General features: G+C 42.0%; 1 protein-coding gene across 8 annotated transcripts in view; it reads right to left on the bottom strand.

The window, feature by feature from the left end:
- LOC147254091 (cholinesterase-like) overlaps window positions 1–14896 on the bottom strand; it is a 30880-nt gene extending 15984 nt beyond the window's left edge. For 6 of the 8 annotated variants that reach the window (XM_086215608.1, XM_086215606.1, XM_086215605.1 and 3 more), the window contains exons 1-10: window positions 14694–14896; window positions 13601–13888; window positions 11908–12142; window positions 10451–10583; window positions 10180–10331; window positions 9439–9625; window positions 7966–8276; window positions 7107–7316; window positions 6864–7021; window positions 4398–6689 (exon numbers count right to left, since the gene is read on the bottom strand). In XM_086215608.1, coding sequence (XP_086071734.1) covers window positions 6505–6689; window positions 6864–7021; window positions 7107–7316; window positions 7966–8276; window positions 9439–9625; window positions 10180–10331; window positions 10451–10583; window positions 11908–12142; window positions 13601–13880 — 1851 coding nt within the window. In that variant the 5' untranslated portion in view covers window positions 13881–13888; window positions 14694–14896 and the 3' untranslated portion in view covers window positions 4398–6504. Of the gene's footprint in view, window positions 1–3063; window positions 6690–6863; window positions 7022–7106; window positions 7317–7965; window positions 8277–9438; window positions 9626–10179; window positions 10332–10450; window positions 10584–11907; window positions 12143–13600; window positions 13889–14693 lie in introns of those variants that run through there. The other 2 variants (XM_086215612.1, XM_086215610.1) reach the window with 2 other exon arrangements.
- Between the last annotated feature and the right edge of the window lie 3024 nt (window positions 14897–17920).

The raw sequence follows: 17920 nt of genomic DNA, 5'->3' as shown, positions 1-17920 counted from the left end.
TGAATAAAACTTTATTAAACATCATGGTTTACAATCTCTAGAACCTTTCCTAGTATTTCGGGGGTAAAAATACTTTCACAGCGTCAGTCACATATAACAGGGTCCCTGGCAAACTCTTGACCTTGGAAGCAACATTCTTCAGTATTCCAGCGCTGCAGCAGTTTGGTAGTGAGCAGCTAAACCTGTGTGTGTAGCTGGCTTATCATTTAACAATGTGGACACAGCTACCAAGTGAGGATTTCCGTCATCCCAGACACTGACACATACTGGGGCGGTAATCAGAAGCACATTGCGCCAGCAGCTACTGCCCAGTCTCAACTCTCACCTCTTGTCCTGCTTATAAAAATGCTGCACACCTAATATTAGAAAACTTCAGGCAATGCCTCTTTAGAAATCAGTGCTGATTATTTCATTGCAAAGTTTTGAGTAACTTCTAACGATGCTTCCTCACCCACTGACAACTTTTCTCTTGCAGTAATTGTGATCTTGTGGCGACTGGTGGTAAGCAGTCAGCTCCAGGTCGTTTCTACTGCTTGACTTTAAATGAGAACCATCATGTCTCACCAGCATGGTCCGTCAATGATAGTCCTTGCATTTGCACTGAAGAAGTTATAGGTTAATAACGAATTAAATTCCTTACGTAGTTCCACATTTATTTTGGTAGTAATCATGAAAACTGCCACATACGACATTATGTGATGCAAAATACTATGTGAGAGGGACTAAAAATCGTAGGAAACTGAAAATTTTCTCCGCTCATTCTTAGTACGAGACACATCATGTGATCAATTTTCCCCAGAGATTTCAAATAGAATCCAAGGTCATTAAACCGCAGGGGCTGAGTTTTCTTCAACATCTCATCGGCACTCTGACCTTTGCTTGATGACTGTGTTTTATCACATTAGTCTTTAAGTGACAGAATGGGGGACCATAACAATATGCCTAAGTAAACACATTCCATGACAAGAATTCAAGACTGACGGCCCTTCTACTGTGACATTACACTGTTAAGAAAAAAATCTGTAAAATATACGGTGAAATACTGGCAGCTGTGGTTGCCAGAAAGACAATGTAGAGGACTTTACGGTATGCTGTTCTGGCAACTGTAAATTTTGCAGAACAGAACTGTTATTTGTTTATGGACTCATGGACTCAATTTTATATCGCGCTTGTCTACCTTAGCGGCATTCAAAGCGCTTTACAGTGTCATCTCATTCACCCGTTCACACACACACTCACACACTGATGGTGGAGGCTGCCATGCAAGGCGCCACCCAACTATTCAGGAGCAATTATGGGTTCAGTATCTTGCTCAAGGACACTTCGACATGGTCACCTGGGTCGAGGATCGAACCAGCGACCCTTTGGTTGCTAGACGGCCACTCTACCCCTGAGCCATGCCGCCCACGTTTACCGTTTATGGTGATTTTCAAAAATAACAGCTAAAACATAACCTGTTTACAGTAATCTCCTGTCAAAATTACAGTCTATCTCAGTAATAAACACGACAGAAACTGTATGATATATTACGGTACTTTATTGCAGCTAGTTCAAATTTACAGTAAATTACTGGCAGCTTTTGCCAGAATTTCAATGCAGATAGTGTACTGTTAAAAACAAAAAAGTTGTTTTTAAGGTAAAATACCGGCAGCTGTGGTTGCCGAAACTCTACAGTTAAATTGCGGTAAATCATTTTTGTCATGTACGGTAAAAAAATGTATTGATATTGTTGATTTTATAGTGCTTAATTCGACATTATACCGTAAAAAATAAAGTTTTTACATAAAAAACATTGTTTTACCTGAAAATTTACATGAAAAGTTGTAATTTTTTTTTTACAATAAAATACCGGCAGCTGTGGTTGCCATAACTGTACCGTTAAATTACGGTAAAACATTTTCTTCTTTTATAGTAAAAAATATATTGATACTGTTGATTTTACAGTTAAAAAATGTACTTAATAAAAGTAATACAAATAAAGAAAATATCAGATGTGCATATTCAAAATATACTTTTAATTCAGCCAAATCAGCATTTCAATTGTTTTCAGATGCAGAACTTGCCAGACAGTGTAATCTGTCATTCATTCTATTCTGTAAACTTAATAGACAGAGCATGAATTCATATTGTCAAATTACTTCATGTACCAGAACGGACAGAAAAAATATCCACCTTAAAATTTTTCAAATACAGAAAATCTTTATTTTATATTTGTGTTGCAACCATCAAATATTTGAAGTTTAACATATCACAAAATATCTAAGAATGAGAACAACATTATGTAAGAAATGTTCACAAGTTCACTTTCTGTTCCAATTTCAGAACCAGTGTCGTAAACTGAACACACTTTACTTACAAACTGTAATGAGAAACCTTTACAATTAAGTTGAGAAAAATTCACATGCATATTTTGGTACAAATCTGACCACAAAGTGATATCAGTGTACATACAGTAACATATTCACATTATCAAAATAAAATAATCCCTAAAGGGAAACTTTGGTTTAGTTCAACCTGTCTCCTTTCATCATAAATGTGCTTCATGTGTCTAGTAGTAGCGCTGCTACTAGCTTCAGGCCCTTTACAAGGTAAGTGAACGAGCATACCGCCTCGCATGGTTAGGATAAATGTCAGAGAGCATATAGAAACCACATGTAAATGTGTTGTGTTAGCTTACCCGTCTTAAGCCATCTTTGTTTACATGTTTGAGCTAATTACCTCCACTAGGTCTGTATTAAAGCTGGATGAAAGCTGCACCGGGTAACAGGTAAGCTACCAACACATTAACATGTCTAAATGACTTTTTTTCCCCACCACGACCGCCTCACATCGTTAGTATAAATGTCAGAGAGCATGTAGAAGCCACATGTAGATGTGATGTGGTAGCCTATAGCCTTACCCGGCGCAGCTTTCATGATTGCAAGTGGAGGTAATTAGCTCAAACATGTAAACAAAGATGGTTTAAAACGGGTAAGCAAACAAAACACATTTACATGTGGTTTCTATATGTTCTCTGACATTTATCCTAACCATGCGAGGCGGTATGCTCGTTCACTTACCTTGTAAAGGGTCTGAAGCTAGTAGCAGCGCTCAGGGTGCATCTAGACAACGGCTAACATGACAACTAATCCACTGACATGAGGCCCTGCCAAAAACCAGACTTGTGCACACCCTTCAAAGTTTTTAGTACAGGAATATAACAGGCGCACTTCTCTGTCCTGTTCTCATCTCTGCCCAACACGATTTTTTTGGGCTCCACATATTTGAACATGTCTTTAAAGCACTGGGTTCTTGAGTAAGCCGTTCTCATTGGCCCTGTGTGGCGAGCCGTAAACAGGTCAGATTGCGTCACTAATTTCTACAATGTCTTCATCTGAAACTGACATATCTTTTAGGAGCAAGTTTAGACGATTCGAAGTGTACAGTATGTCTGTCCCAACTCGTGTATATTCTGTATTTCTTCAACAATGTTTTGGATGGTAGTCACTGGAAGAAGATGCTGTCCCTGAAGTTTCATGTAAAACATGCATATATTTCTCAAGTACAGGTCACAAAAATTAGACCCATCCCCTACAGTGTCTTCAGCATCTGGCACACTGGCAGCAGGCTCCTGTATGGTAGCACTTGTGGTGGGAGTCTCACAGTGTGTATCTGGGATTGCTGCACAAGTCACATTTTCTGACCAATGTCTGTGCTTTCTAGACATGTGAGACGTAAAAGACGTTTGTCCAGTGAAAACACTTTGGCATCCTCTCACTGGACAAGCGACATGGCGCCCTCCTGCTCTGTGCTCCTTTAAGTGAGCAATCAGCGGTTTAGTTCCCTCACACTGGGGTTCACAAAGTGAGACCGTGCATTTTAACGACGTCATGGTCACATCCTGAATTTGGTCGGTGAACTGTTGTGGTGGCGGTAAAAAATAAGTCGGGGTTCATGGCGGTGCAGTTTGCAATGCAAAACATTTGCTTTTACAGACTGAACGTTTTCTCCACATATGTTACAAGAATACATCTTCAATACACAAATACGCCGCTGTTATAACCACAATGAGCTCCAGCACATAGACTGATCCTACTTTAGCCCGCCAGGTGGGTAAACTCACGCGCAAGCTAACCACAGGCTCCAGCACATAGACGGATCCTACTTTAGCCCGCCAAGCGGATAAACCCACACCGTATTTTTAAAAAGCAGTCAAAGGAATGAAACGATGACTAATAAGACACCCTGTCTCCTAAACACGTCTGCACCTGTATGATAGGTGTTTCCAGGCTGTTATGAGAGTCGAATGTAGTTCAACGTAAAGCTACACAATGTTAGCTGTCTGCAATGCAACCCTCTTGATAACCCTAATAAACACAATTCAACTAAAAGCATTTAACTTGTGTTCATTTACTTACCGAAGTATCTTCTGGCTGAGGCAAAGTCCTGAAAGTCCGCCGGTGAGGACCGTGGATTCTAACGGTGAAGTCAAAGACAAACGTGAGTCCAAGACTAGGTTGAGTCCCGAGGGTCCCAGACGGGAGACGGACACCGTGCGCTGATTGGCGGATTTGAAACTCGGCGCTAATGTCAACTAATGCACAATCCCCAAGCTGTAGAGGGGAAATACAACTTCTGCTCAGGTTTGAGCAGGTTTTGAGACAGTTTTAAAATAATCCCTGTAATTTGAGATGCTTTTAAATGTAGCAGTTTTGAGATGCTATTAGAATCCATCAGCTTTTTTTTTTTCAGATGCTTTTAAAATCATGTTTCAAGATGCCTGGACAGTAAAATCAGTCAGATGTTTTGAGATGCTTTTAAAATCATTCAAATGGTTTCCCTTGTACAAATTGAATGTACCTCTGGACCATATTTTTTAACATGTTCTTCCTGTAAAGATGAAGGTATGATTTTGCAGAATGTCTAACAGTTTTATGCTGTCAATTAAAATGTAAACAACAGCAAAATCTTTAATTTAAGCAGAATAACGCCGTCAATTTTGCAATGATTTCTCTTTTGTGACTTGACGGTATTTTCCCATTTCCCTAGATTTACTACGGCGATATACTATTTTAGATTGTACGGCCTTTGACTGTTGCCATTTGACAGTTTTTTTACCGTAATTCCTACGGACTTTTTTTTTTTTACAGTGTACGTATGCCTCCCATTAGCAGAGTCACCACTGCTAATGAAGATTTGTTCTCACACTAATCTGTTGCTTTGCTTGTTTGATTGTCCAACAGAGATATGCAAAAAGTACTGGAACGACTTTCAGGAAACTCTGCAGATGGAAGAAACTAAATTTTGGAACCGATATGACACAGTGGATAACATGATTGTATCATATCAGCCTGGGTGAACTAAACCAACTCAAAGGGCACGACTGCATAAAGACGACTGTGACTATTCTCCCAAAATTTAGAGGAGTTTTTCACGGACCAAAGAGAATGGCAGAGGTAAATGTTGCCAAGGGCCTTTAGTTATTTCTTGTATCCAGTGATGAAACATAATATCTTCTGATAACAGTTCCCTGTTAGGTTTGGAGTTCTACAGAAAATCTTACAGAAAGAAGGAAATTACAAAAAAAAAAAAAAAATGCTGTTAATACAAAAAAGTTTCTATAAAACTTTTCAACATTTTTTTTTTTTTTACACTCTTAAAAACAAAACATTAATATTTTCATTCTGGCATCAAGGAAGTCCTGTTCAAAAACAAAAACAAAAACAGAATATTTTGTCACCATGAGCATGTGTGTTACAGTTCTTCATAAAGAAACAAAACATTTTAAAAAAATAGTGCTTTAAAAATGTCAACTGAAGGAAAAATAAACCTCCAAACAAGTAAAGGTATGGACTTTTGGTTCAATGTGCGGAAGTTCAAAAGCCTTTAGTGACCTGGCCAGTGCAACTGATTACTACCAGTCTTAATTAGGACCAAAAAACTTGAATGATCAATACATGGACTCCAGCACACATAATATTACAGTACAGAGACTACCACAATTCAAGTCCCTGATTGCTGTACCTACATTTTAGTGGCTGTAGTACCACAGCACTTGTTAAAGTGACACATAAAGAATTCCTTCAACACCGCAGTTCTGATTTTGGCATCCTAAAATATGCAGCATGGAGCTGACTGTGAGTTCCGGCTATTCAAGGAGCAGATGAAAGCATTTAAAACGATGATAAAACCAAAAAAAAAATGCATGGATTGATCACATAAAATGTGAAAATTTGATTTGTTCTGAATACTATTTAATCAAATATGATTTTTTTTTTCTGAGTAACGTGGTGTCTGAAACAGCCCAGTTTTATGGAACACAGGTCGAATAGGTTAATGTAAGAATTAATATAATAATGAGGAACAGGCTGTTACAGCAGAGCATAATCCCATTTGCAGCAACACACGACTGGAGATTATCTGCGGACAAAGAGACACACACAAGAATTATTAGACGCAAACTGATTTTTGTGTCCGCGTCTATGCACGTCAGTTTGTCTCTGTAACAACCGTCGGTGAAGTTATTCAAATGCCAGAGAGAGAGACCAGACAAAATAATACCACAAACATTAGACGGAAAAGCTCCAGAGGGAAATTTGTGTGTGAATAATGAGCTCTGTGAAAAGGTGCATGAGTGTTACTCTCTTGGTGTGTTGGTGTCCGGTGAAGTGATGACTGGCCCTCCTCTCCTCCCACTGAGATCTCCAGGACTGTGATGAAATGGTGGGGGAGAAAGCTGGGATACGAATCTCCTCCACAGGCTAAACATGAATAACACCTCCCTGTCTGACGCAATACCACCTACTACAAACAACTGTACCGAGTGTGTGTGTAACTCTGTGTATGATAGATAGACAGATTGACAGATAGATAGATAGACAAACCTGAAACTTTCTGAATGTTTGGTATCAATTTCCTCCAAAGATGACACTCTTTGGCTCTCATCATCCTCCTCTGTTCAGGATGATGGTAGTTCAGAGTGACATACTCCTGGTGTTCAGGGGTGAATGAGGGCCACGCAGCTCCGTCAATTCCTGGATTGCTGAAGAGAAGGAAAGCGCGTTAACAGCTCTCAACAGTGCAACGAGGGTCTTACAGTGAGTGATTCCCTATCTGATCAGGAGTACCTGGTCCTGGCAAAGTTGGCCCAGTGCTTCATGAATTTCTTGGTCATGTTCACTTCATTCTTTGAGTATTTCCAGGAAACATTCAGAGGCCTTCCGAGGACAAACTCTATCTCGTCGCCGTGCATAACACCCATCCATGCTGGCCAGGGATTAGTGGATGACCGATGGTCAAATAAATAAAGGAAAGTCTTCCCGCCCCGTTGTGAGTACCTGAAAAAGATATGGACCCCACTGAGTAATACAAAGTACACAAGGCGAGGTTAGTTCTAGTAACCCAGGGTGAGATAGCGTCTTCCACTTGAGCAGGTTTTCAGCGCTAGTATGTAGCTCAGATCTCACTACGTGCAATAGGAGTAGGAAACAGGCTCAGCTCACAATTACAGTGAATGCTGCAGCCAAGTCAACCTGCCATGACGGCAAGGGTTTGTTTGTTTGTTTGTTTGTTTTTTGAAGATGAGCCAGACGACAAACTGGGGTTGTGCACTCTCTGGAGGACCATGATACGGGTGTTTAGTCTTGCCCTTGGTCCGAGGGAGCTTTCAGATCTGTACGTTTGGTTTGGATCAAAGTGAAAATCTGTCAGTCTGAATGAACCAAAGGAGGCAGGTGGAAAAGGAGCATTTGTGTCTAGATTCAAGTGTTTTATACTTGTTTATTTAGGATATCTTACTTTCGTCTGACTTGGGTTTTAAACAACTCGCCACTAAATATAATCAGTAATTCTCAGAGATAAATTCATTGTAAGCTCTAAGGAGGGACCTGGTCTAGCCCAGACTGGCCCTTGTTTTTTTATGGTGCAGAAGTGCCATTGATGACCAAGAGTCAGACCACACAATATTACTGATAACTGTGTCTTTACCGCTGAGCAAAGTGGAGCAAAGGACAAACAAATAGTTGGTCTCCAACCAGGCTGCCCAGGGAGTCCCGGTTTGCCATCCTGTTGCTCTCATCTGCCCAGTCGGTGTACTGGAAAACGGCTGCTTCTCTTGTCACACTGCCAGCATCTGCCATTATGAGGGCCACGCCTTGCTCAAACTCCTTCCTGGTGATGAGACTCTGACCAGTGATGTTAAATCCAGGCACTCCATATACTAGGAAGTAGGTCCCTTCATCCTTGTTTAAGCCCAACAGCAAGTCTTTCTTAGGGAGCTTGCTGGTTTGCAACAACACCTACAGGGAAATTGGAAAAAAAAGAAAGAAAGTTGTCATTATGAGGTTCCTGATCATGAGGCAAAAAGCAAACAATCAGACTCAAACTAACTTGGGGGGGGGGGGCAGTGCTGAGATAATAAGAGAAAAGCAGCTAATATGAATACGAACAAAGCTAATACAAAAATAACAACAGTGACGAAGACAGCCTGTTGTTGTTTCACCTTGGAAGTTACAGCTAGGAGTGGCAGATCAAATGAACAAAGGCCATTTCTAGGATATTAGAATTCAAAGGGTTTATTATACATATTTCAGCTTGCTGAAATATAAAAGACTGAAATCAAACTTTAAAATCAGTTCTTAAATGTAAAGGAAACGGGAAACCACTGGTTGTCTTGGTCACTGCACTGCTGCAGCCTGAACCAGTTGTAGACGTGAGAGTTTCTTTCAGCTGAGGAAAGACCACAGACAATCCAGCAGAATGGGTTTGTATCAAGCAGGGAGCGAGAGAGCCCAGCTTGTGTTTGGGCACCTCAGTTCTCCAGTGTGGATTGATTAGTAATGCCTGATTAGTTACTGCTGAGGTGCAGAACTTTTTGATACGCAGGAGCTTCAAACGTTCGTGTCTCATACAGTATATCTGAGTGCCATCTGCATGATCACCATGAGAGACATTATCTTGCTGCGTTCGGCACAATTTGAACTCTGCAATGTGACCTTTACCTTTGACCACCCAACTCTTTTCAGTTCAATCATTTGGTCAACAACAGCCAACGATCAAGAACGGGACACGTGGAAGCTGGGAGGAGCAACCTGACAACCTAGCACCTCTGGTCTGAGCTGAGGAGGGTGACGCTCCACTGGGAAAGTTCCATTAGACAGAAAAGATTAAAGCCATGCAAGAGCATGAAATAGTCTATATCTCAAACAGCTGATGAGAAGCTGATGATCTGTTGTATCACAGGCAGCGCCGATAACAAGAGGAACAAAAATTAAATCAGCATCTGCATTTAAAAAGGCATTGGTTGATTGTTCAGCCCAGCCAAAGTGTCAAATATTGTGGTAAATGCATTCAGAAGAAATCTGAGAGAGAAGCTCCAATTCACAGATAACACATTCACCAAATGACTCTGGACCCAAATCCTCCCTTCCCACCCGCAAACACACAAACACACGCACCTACTTCTGGTTTGTCTGGCAGAAAGTCCCCATCGACAAGCGGGCCAAAGGAAAGTGCTAAGAATCTCGGCGTCGTGAACACATCGTATTGCTTGGATGTTATTTTCCCAGGATCAGCTTTCTGCAGACAAGTTTCCAGGCGAGCTGGATGAGACGTGGGACACCCCAGTAATGTCGCCAGCATCACGGACCTGGAGAGAAGAAAGCCAGAGAAAGAAAGAACGAATGGAAAGAAGATAAGGTGGAGGGAAAAGGACAGCAAAAGCAGAACTATTCAGAGGTGGGATGGGATCAGCAAGTGGGTGAAAGGTAGTCGAAAAAATATCAGTCGAAGAGTTAAAGTCTAACAAATACAGCATACTGAAAATCTCTGTTCTTATCATTTTCGAGCACAGACACAAATTTTAAATAAATATTTGTTCTTTAACCTAAACATAACTTCAATGAGCGGAAAGAGATTCTTGGACTAAATTAATTATCCACTGCTATTTACACAAGAAACAGCAACAAAGCAGCAGGACAAACTGAAGAACATTTTCAAGGTCTGCAGACAAGGATGGGACCTCACTGTCAGTATTTTGTGTGAGAGGCAACCTTTCACTTCCAGGATTGATGCAGCAGGGGAGCCATCGAAAGGTTTCTACTTAAAGAATGTAACTGTAATCGGACAGTTTAGCTTCTTCTGATGGGCAAAGCGGTGAATCCAGCATCTGCCGTAAGAGCTGTGGAACCATGTTTGTTGTACCTTTCCCAGGCGTCAGTCCGGCTGATTGTGGCCCAGGGTGCATTAGGAGAGCCACTCTGCATGACAGCCTTTTGAAAAAGATCATGGCTGCCTGGAGAAAGTAGGTGGAAGCCCACAGATGCTGCGCCAGCACTCTCACCAAACAGAGTCACCTGGAAAAAAACAAACAACAACAACAACAACAACAACAAACAAACAGTGACTTGAAACTCAACAGCTTGCATCAGTTTTTGGTGAAACCACTCTTTGATAACAGACAAACACCTCAGACCTTTGAAGGATCACCACCAAAAGCAGCAATATTGTTGGCAACCCAGCGGAGGGCCAAACGCTGGTCCAGCAGTCCTGCGTTTCCCCGGATTTTGTGATTGTCAGGAAGAGACAGGAATCCCAAGGCTCCGACTCTGTCATAGACCAGTGCAAGAAACAGACCAGCGCTGTCAGGGTAGAACTTCCACTCATTTACCTCATGCTGCTGACACACTGACACAAATAAAGTGATAATGTTCATATCACAACATATTTTTCATGATATCCTGATATATCTTTCTGGCCAAACAGTCTAGATTTCCTTTTAATGAGATATAAAAGACGAGAAGAGTTGCAGTGACTGTGGCCAGTGACTGATAAGTGGGCTCTTTCGTGCAGCAATTGGAGGAAAGAATGCCAGAGGCTTAAAAAAAAAAAAAGAAAGTGAGAGAATGAGGAGCTCAGACCTCAAGAGCTGGCATATTGACTTCTGACTGGAGGTGAGCCAGTCACCGACAGAGAGGCCCAGCACCCCCACCCCACCCGACCCGTTTCAGAACCTGGAGACAACATTCAAAGGAGGCATCTCATCTCCCCTTTCATCAGTTAGCCACCCTGATTTGACCTCATGTTTGCAGCCCACTGTCACAGTTACACTCCCACTGTTTTTAATAAAAAAATACATTTCTTTTTGTTTTACAGAACCTTTCATAACACAAATGCAGCTCAAAGTGCTTTACATGGAAAAATAAGACACTTTAAAAGTCTACACCAAAACCAGAGAGGCTACCAGACTGCACACTGGAGCTTCCAGTTTCACGTGAACATGAAAAGTTTCACTTCCAGCGGCACCGTGGCCCTGAACTTCCTAGATGTGCAGCCACACTGGCTGTCCCACACGCTGCTGGACGTGGAAGGCCATTCAGAGGGGTTACACAAGAGTGGAACTCTGCTGTTGACATGCTTCTCGCTGATCCCACTTGAACTCACATCGTGAGGAAACGTGCAACCAAACTATCCCCCTCCTTCTTCTTCATGGCATTAAAAAACAATTCACATGAAAAACCTCTTTGATGTCCAAACAATGAATTCAAACGAATGCTCAAATAGCGTCACTTCTCATCCTCCGGCGCCCCACCAGCAGGCGTCCGCTGATCCTTCTGAGGACTGCTTAAAATCTTCTCTCTCAGAAAAATGGACGTCTGTTTGTATTGTCGTCAGTCCCTTCATCCAGACACTGGGGCTGGGTCGAGCTCATTCAGCCAATATAAACTTTATTGTTATGAGATTGCATCAACAAAGACCACACCAGAGGCGAGATGGGAGTATCAATGGGCTGCGCACGTGTAAAAGTGCAAGGTATCTTCTTGGAAAGACCCCCACACAGCTCCTACTAATTACATTAAATTATTCGTAAACTGGGCAGGTTTTTTTTCTTCTTTTTTTTTTTTGCAGTAACACACACACATAAGTTCTTACCTGTAATTCATTGATACCACAACAACACCTTCAGATCGACTCAGGAAGCGGCCATCATAAACGTCCAGAGAGGACGTTCCGTCCATGAACCCGCCACCGTAGATCCAGACAAGGACGGGAGCCAGCGATGAGGCCTGAAGCTGGGTTTGATTTAGACGTGGGGACCAGACGTTCAGATACAGACAGTCCTCACTGAGAGGAGTGTTGGGGTTCCACATCTCTGCCCCCTGGAAGCCTGTTAGGAAAGATCACATTGATAAATGTCAAAACTGATTGATGGGACTCTTTTATTCTGGCAATTGGCACTTTATTCTTTATTCCTCCGGATCTTGTGAGGTGAACATGGCTGTTAATCATTCATAAGCTAAAGTTCAGCTTCGTTTATACGACCCTTTATTACAAGCAATACATTTAAATCCGATATGAGCTGTGTTAAAATGTCACTTTGATTTATCAATATAGCCATTTATCACAAACTTGTTTCAAAGATTTACAGAATCAACACAAAAATAGAATCACTGCTTCATTTTCTAAATAAGCAGCGAAAGCTGATGTCAATGCTTTTATATCTATAATTAGAGTATATTTTGGTTATTTGGCATGTACTAATGCCTGGCTTCCAAACAGACCCCTGACAGGTGGCTTAGTCTATAAATAGCATGGTATCCATGCCCCTGACTCCAGAGAGTAGCATGTTCAGCTGCATGTTAGTTAACACACATATCATTCATTTACTTAACTGATTCAAAAAGAGCCAACATATTTAAAGCATGAATTTTCAAGGTGTCCCCTATATCGTACCAGATCGTTCTATTAATCGCACATAGGGAGTGTGTGTGACAGCGTGAACGACCCGCACCACACCCACTGACATGCCGGCCTGATGGAACTCCAGAGGCCGTTAATAAGATCATCTGTCACTCAAACACATGCTCAGATGTGCAGCTGGAGGTGACACTGATCCCCAGTCAGCGCAGGTTTCAACAAAAACAATCCACTCTTTGCTTCACCGTGCAGATGAAAGGTTCCAGTTTTCCGTTCAGTTCACTTGCGTTTTGTTTTTATCATTCCAAAAGATAGCAAGTATGACAGCAAGACATGCAGAGTAATGAGCCATTGTTTCAAGTGTTTTGAGAACTGATCCTGGGAGTGGACTTTCAAGCTGAAATAACCTGCAACTGTGACATAGTTTCCTGGAATATTCCAGAGAGTGTGTGAATGTGTATGGGTGCGTGCGTGTGTGTGTGCATGCGCAGGGGACCCAAACAGGCTGATATAACTTTGTTTTCCTGTGGAGCCAAGACATTGTGGTAAACATGCATATTTAACCTCTGGTCAGTCGATTCTCATTTAATACGTCAATGCACATGCAGTTACACTGTCACGACTCTACATTCCCTCAAGTTTTCTATCTGCAAATCTAGCAAATGAAAACAATGATCTTGAGGGTCAAAGTCTGGGATCTTTCTATCACGTGAAATAAACTAAAGCAATTCAGGGTAAGAAATGTGTAAACTACCCCAGATGTGATAACAAATTGTGACATCAGTGTACATGTTTTTATTGTGTCTGTGTCACTGTGTCAGTCCACCACCACACAGCTTAGCTGAAGATGCTAATACGATGCTTCTGACCGCCACGCCTTCGTAGCTGATGAGTTGAGTGAGAGCAGGTGTGTGAAGGTGTGTCCTACCTGGGAAGAATGTGTCTGGCAACTGGTAGCAGGAACTGGAGAACTTGGTGGCATCTTTCACGCCATCCCATCTCTCTGCTGGCTCTGGAGCTCTGAATCTCAGTTGGCCAACTGGTGGTTTTCCATAAGGAATACCCAGGAAGGCTCGGGTATCACCCCCCACCACTGACAGCAACTTTCCTTGAACTTTCCCGCTCTTAGTGTTGATGAGGAGGTCATCTTGTGCAAGTGATGCTGTCAGGAGAGGAAGCACCAGGAGCAGAGCGAAGTGAGTCGCCATGGAAAATCCTGGGAGAGGAGGAGAGTCATTTATTCTATAATACCATGATTTCTTCCAGCTTTTACTGATATAACAATACACAACATAAATAAAACAACACATAATTGGAATTTAAAAAAAAAAAAAAAAAACCTAGCAGGAACAGCACTTTTAAACTGATAAATAATTAATGAATTTTATTTAAATTGAGTGTGCTGTCTCTATTTATTTCGGAGACTTTCTAAATTGATTTATTTGATGATGTGTTCGAGTTCAAGGATCAGTGATCTGGGATGACGCCAAATGCTTTTACTGTATAGTCCAAGTGTATAATGAGAGTCAGGAGCATTCAGGGACGTTGTGTAAAAAAATGCCACCACATTTGTCACAATAAAAGCCTCGAACAAATGGTGAATATTAATGAAACAACACGGATAGGTGGCACTGAAAGCGCCTATTGTTTGGTATGCAGCTGTAGATTTAACAGCTTGAACTACTGAAAGTGAAATTGTAGAATCTCAATGAAGCTTCACCACAATGGTCGACGTGCGTGAGACACGAAAGTAAAGTAGCCAGACTCAAGTGCCACTCTGGAAGCCTTTATTTGCTAATTAAATATTGTGCACTAAAAAGATTGTCAGCGGATAATCCAATGCAAGTAACTCTAGTCGAGCATCTGGCTCGCGCGTGACGTCCGTCCGTCCGTCCGTCCGCAGCTGGATTTAAGGAGACGCACGCGGCGCTCACGCTCAAGACAAATCTCCTGAGACATTTGCCGTCCAGCGAATTCATCAATGGTTGTACCAGTCTACTAAACCTCGAGTGGTGTCTTACCTTTAGCAGCAGTTTGTCTGAGTGTGTGTGGAGTCAATGACGACTGAGGTTGAGTGGCCCCGCGTGGGGCGGTCGTCCGGCGGAGCAGTGAACGGAAAGGAGGCGGTGGACTCTTTCTCAAACCTTACACACGCTTCATTCATGCATGAGAGAGAAGTTACAGCACTCACAGAGCATCAGAAGTTCTCTGATGTTTCTGAGGAACAGTCAGCTGTTTATCACCGTGGGGAGGGGACACACGGTTTGGAGTCAGAGTCATGTCACGTTCAAGACTTCTCAAAATAGGCGCCCGGGTCGAGGTCAAATAGCTCAGATTTCCCAAAACAAAAGGTACCAACAGGACATCTTCAGTTGCACGGATCCTATTGGTATTGTATAGTATATTTCCATTAGCTCTTTTCTTAATAACTCACATTAAATAAAAGAAAAAGATAAACAATAAAGATGTTAAAAAAAAGATTCTACATTTCCCCCTTTTATTCTATCGGAATAATTACGTACATTCAAATGTCCTAGTCTTTGTCATGTCCATAGTCAGAGTCCTTGTCATCGTCAAGATTCCATGAATAAAGTTCACTTAGATCTGGATCATCAGTACCATCTACAGGCGTGAAAGGGGTCTCCATCGTTAACCAATCCACTTCTACGGACACAGGCACGTCAGGAGCTACCTGAGCTGCCATTGTCACTGAACCAAACATCTTTGATGTACATTTCTTAATAGCCATCAAGCAACACTGAAATTAAAACCTGTGCTCTGCCTTTTCCCCCAACCTCCAAAAATTCCTTTGAGCCAATCTAAAATTCCTCCAAAATCATTTTCTTCCTGGGGTGGCTCAATATCTAATGAAAACTTAATTGGTGCATCCGCCAGGTCGGTGATTTTCTCATCATGAAATGGAATGTAAGTGCAACATTCTGCTCCAATCATTGTACACACACCTCCCTGAGAGGCGAGCAACATGTCAAGAGCCATTCTGTTCTGTAGAGTCACAGTTGATGTGGCTTGAAGCTGCCAGTTCAAGAGATGGATAGCAGAACCCGTCATGCTAGCCAGTTTACTCATGCCTGGAGCTAAATTTCGAATCCCGTCCACTGCTGCCATAGCTCCATACTGAGGCAGTACTATTGCAACAAATCTCTCCCAAGCTGTGAAATGAGTACCGTAAATGACCAATTAAGGCACACACAAAACAATCAGAATCAGAATTTGAGATTCTGGTCACATTAGCCACTAATTTAGCAACAGTAGAATACAAATTATTGCTATCTTCTTCATCTAGGGACTTTAAAGACCTTCTTCCATAAGAGCGGATGGCATAAGGAGATGCAAAAGTAGGAGGAGGACTTGACTCATGGAATACTGCTTTCCGTATATCTGCTTCATTTGCTTCAGAGGGCAGAGAAACCCATGTTTCTGGCAAGGGCTCACCTTCCAGCAAAGTGGAGTCTAGACGACTTCCCGGGTGCATTTGAACTGGCTTGCCATTAAATCTGTTACGAAAATCAAGAGTTAATCCATTAAACGATAAACGTGAATTCACTGTTTTAGTAAGTCGAGGATTCTGAGGATCGATTGACAGGATAAATATTCTTTCATACCGTTGTTTCTGAAAGCCTGGAACTGGTACTCCAACTGCTCCTACAGTACGAAAATTTCTTTGATAAAAACATTCCCTACATAGTAACAGCCTCCCCCAAACACAGTCTTACCGAATAAGCGGCATAAAAATCGACTGTCTGAGGTTCATTTTTATCATTTCACAGTTATTGTATGTTCGACTAACAATGTGAGTCAGTGGAGTATAATCAGTTACAGCCAATTTTAACTGTCCTTTACTAGGGGAGTGAATGAGATCATTTTGATAATAAGTCATTTGTTCAGTACATTCTGAAATGGTCGGTCTGGTTGGTTTAAAGATACCATAACCCGAGGCAAAAGCTCGATGATATCCTGTTTTCTGGTTTAATTAACAAGCTTCCCGATTGTGGTTCTATAAGGTCGCCTTCACTTGCCCTGACAACTACATCTGCTGGCATCTCTGCATCCAAGAGAGCTATTTTAGTCCACGTGTCTTCAAATACGGGTTGAAACCACCATACTACTTGACCAGGGGCTTCTGTAGTCTTGTTTGTCCATGAGAAAATCGGTAAGTGGGAACAGACGGTTATGTCCTTCCCTTGCGTCACTGTCGCGTGAGAATTTTCGTCCAGGTCATCAGCAAAGGTAGTCATGGTCACAGGTCCAGAAGCAACATCACACATTATCAAGCTCAGTATTAAAATCATAAGTATAACAATATGGATACAATATCTTGAACATGACATTACTCCCTTGGTCTGTTGTACGGTCATTCCCATGACACGCAGGCATGGATACTTTAGTAACAGCACAGCTCGACCTTCCTTTGTTGTCCAATTCAACACATTGTCTGGTGCTTTCATCGCCGTCTCTCTTTCACCAGAATCTCTCGTTGTTTTGTTTTTACCCGCGTCCATCACAGCTGTAGATTTAGAAGTCGCTTCAGTTGTCTTCCTCAACGGTCCAAAAAAATCTTTGTTGAAAAATAACAAATCAAAAACTATTCAGATGATCTGACTTTCTTGCGATGGGAGGCGCGGATCCAGGTTGGCCTTCCCTGTACTTTTACTGCGGTATGCGTGGTCAGCAGTACTTGATACGGCCTCGACCAGCGTGGTTGGTTCTGTAAACAAAGTCAGAATGCATTCATCATCAGTTTCAGAGATAGGTTGGTCATATAGGTGCTCTCTTACCATCTTTGTATTATCAGTTATCAGAATGCAACCATGTGGGTCCCCATCCTCCGATGTGGGCAGCAAAGTGAGGGATCAAGAGCGGTGTGAACGATGTATCTTCAAGTTTGGCAAGGAAGTTAAAGCTAATTCGTACCTACTTTGTCGGGATGCAGTGGAAATGCTGAGTACCTGCCCGCAAAAGCATAGCCTGTACAGCATGAGGAACATAAAGATGACACTCATAATCCAACACTGTGTCAGATGTAGTTTCTACCATAAACGCAGCAGCCGCCACAGCACCAAGACAGGGTGATAAACCCAGCTCTGCTGTATCAAGACGCTTTGAGTCGTATCCGATGGGACGTTGCTTAGGTCCATGTGGTTGTGTGAGAACTCCAGAGGCAAAACCATTCTTTTCATGTACATACAAGTGAAATGGTTTTGAATAGTCTGGTAATCCCAGTGCAGGA

The sequence above is a fragment of the Aulostomus chinensis genome, chromosome 10, assembly GCF_037954235.1.
Source record: "Aulostomus chinensis isolate RoL2024-O1b breed Wild chromosome 10, RoL_Achi_v1.0, whole genome shotgun sequence".
Lineage (NCBI taxonomy): Eukaryota > Metazoa > Chordata > Actinopteri > Syngnathiformes > Aulostomidae > Aulostomus > Aulostomus chinensis.
Note: the sequence above shows the minus strand (reverse complement) of the source record. Positions and strands in the feature narration are given on the sequence as shown.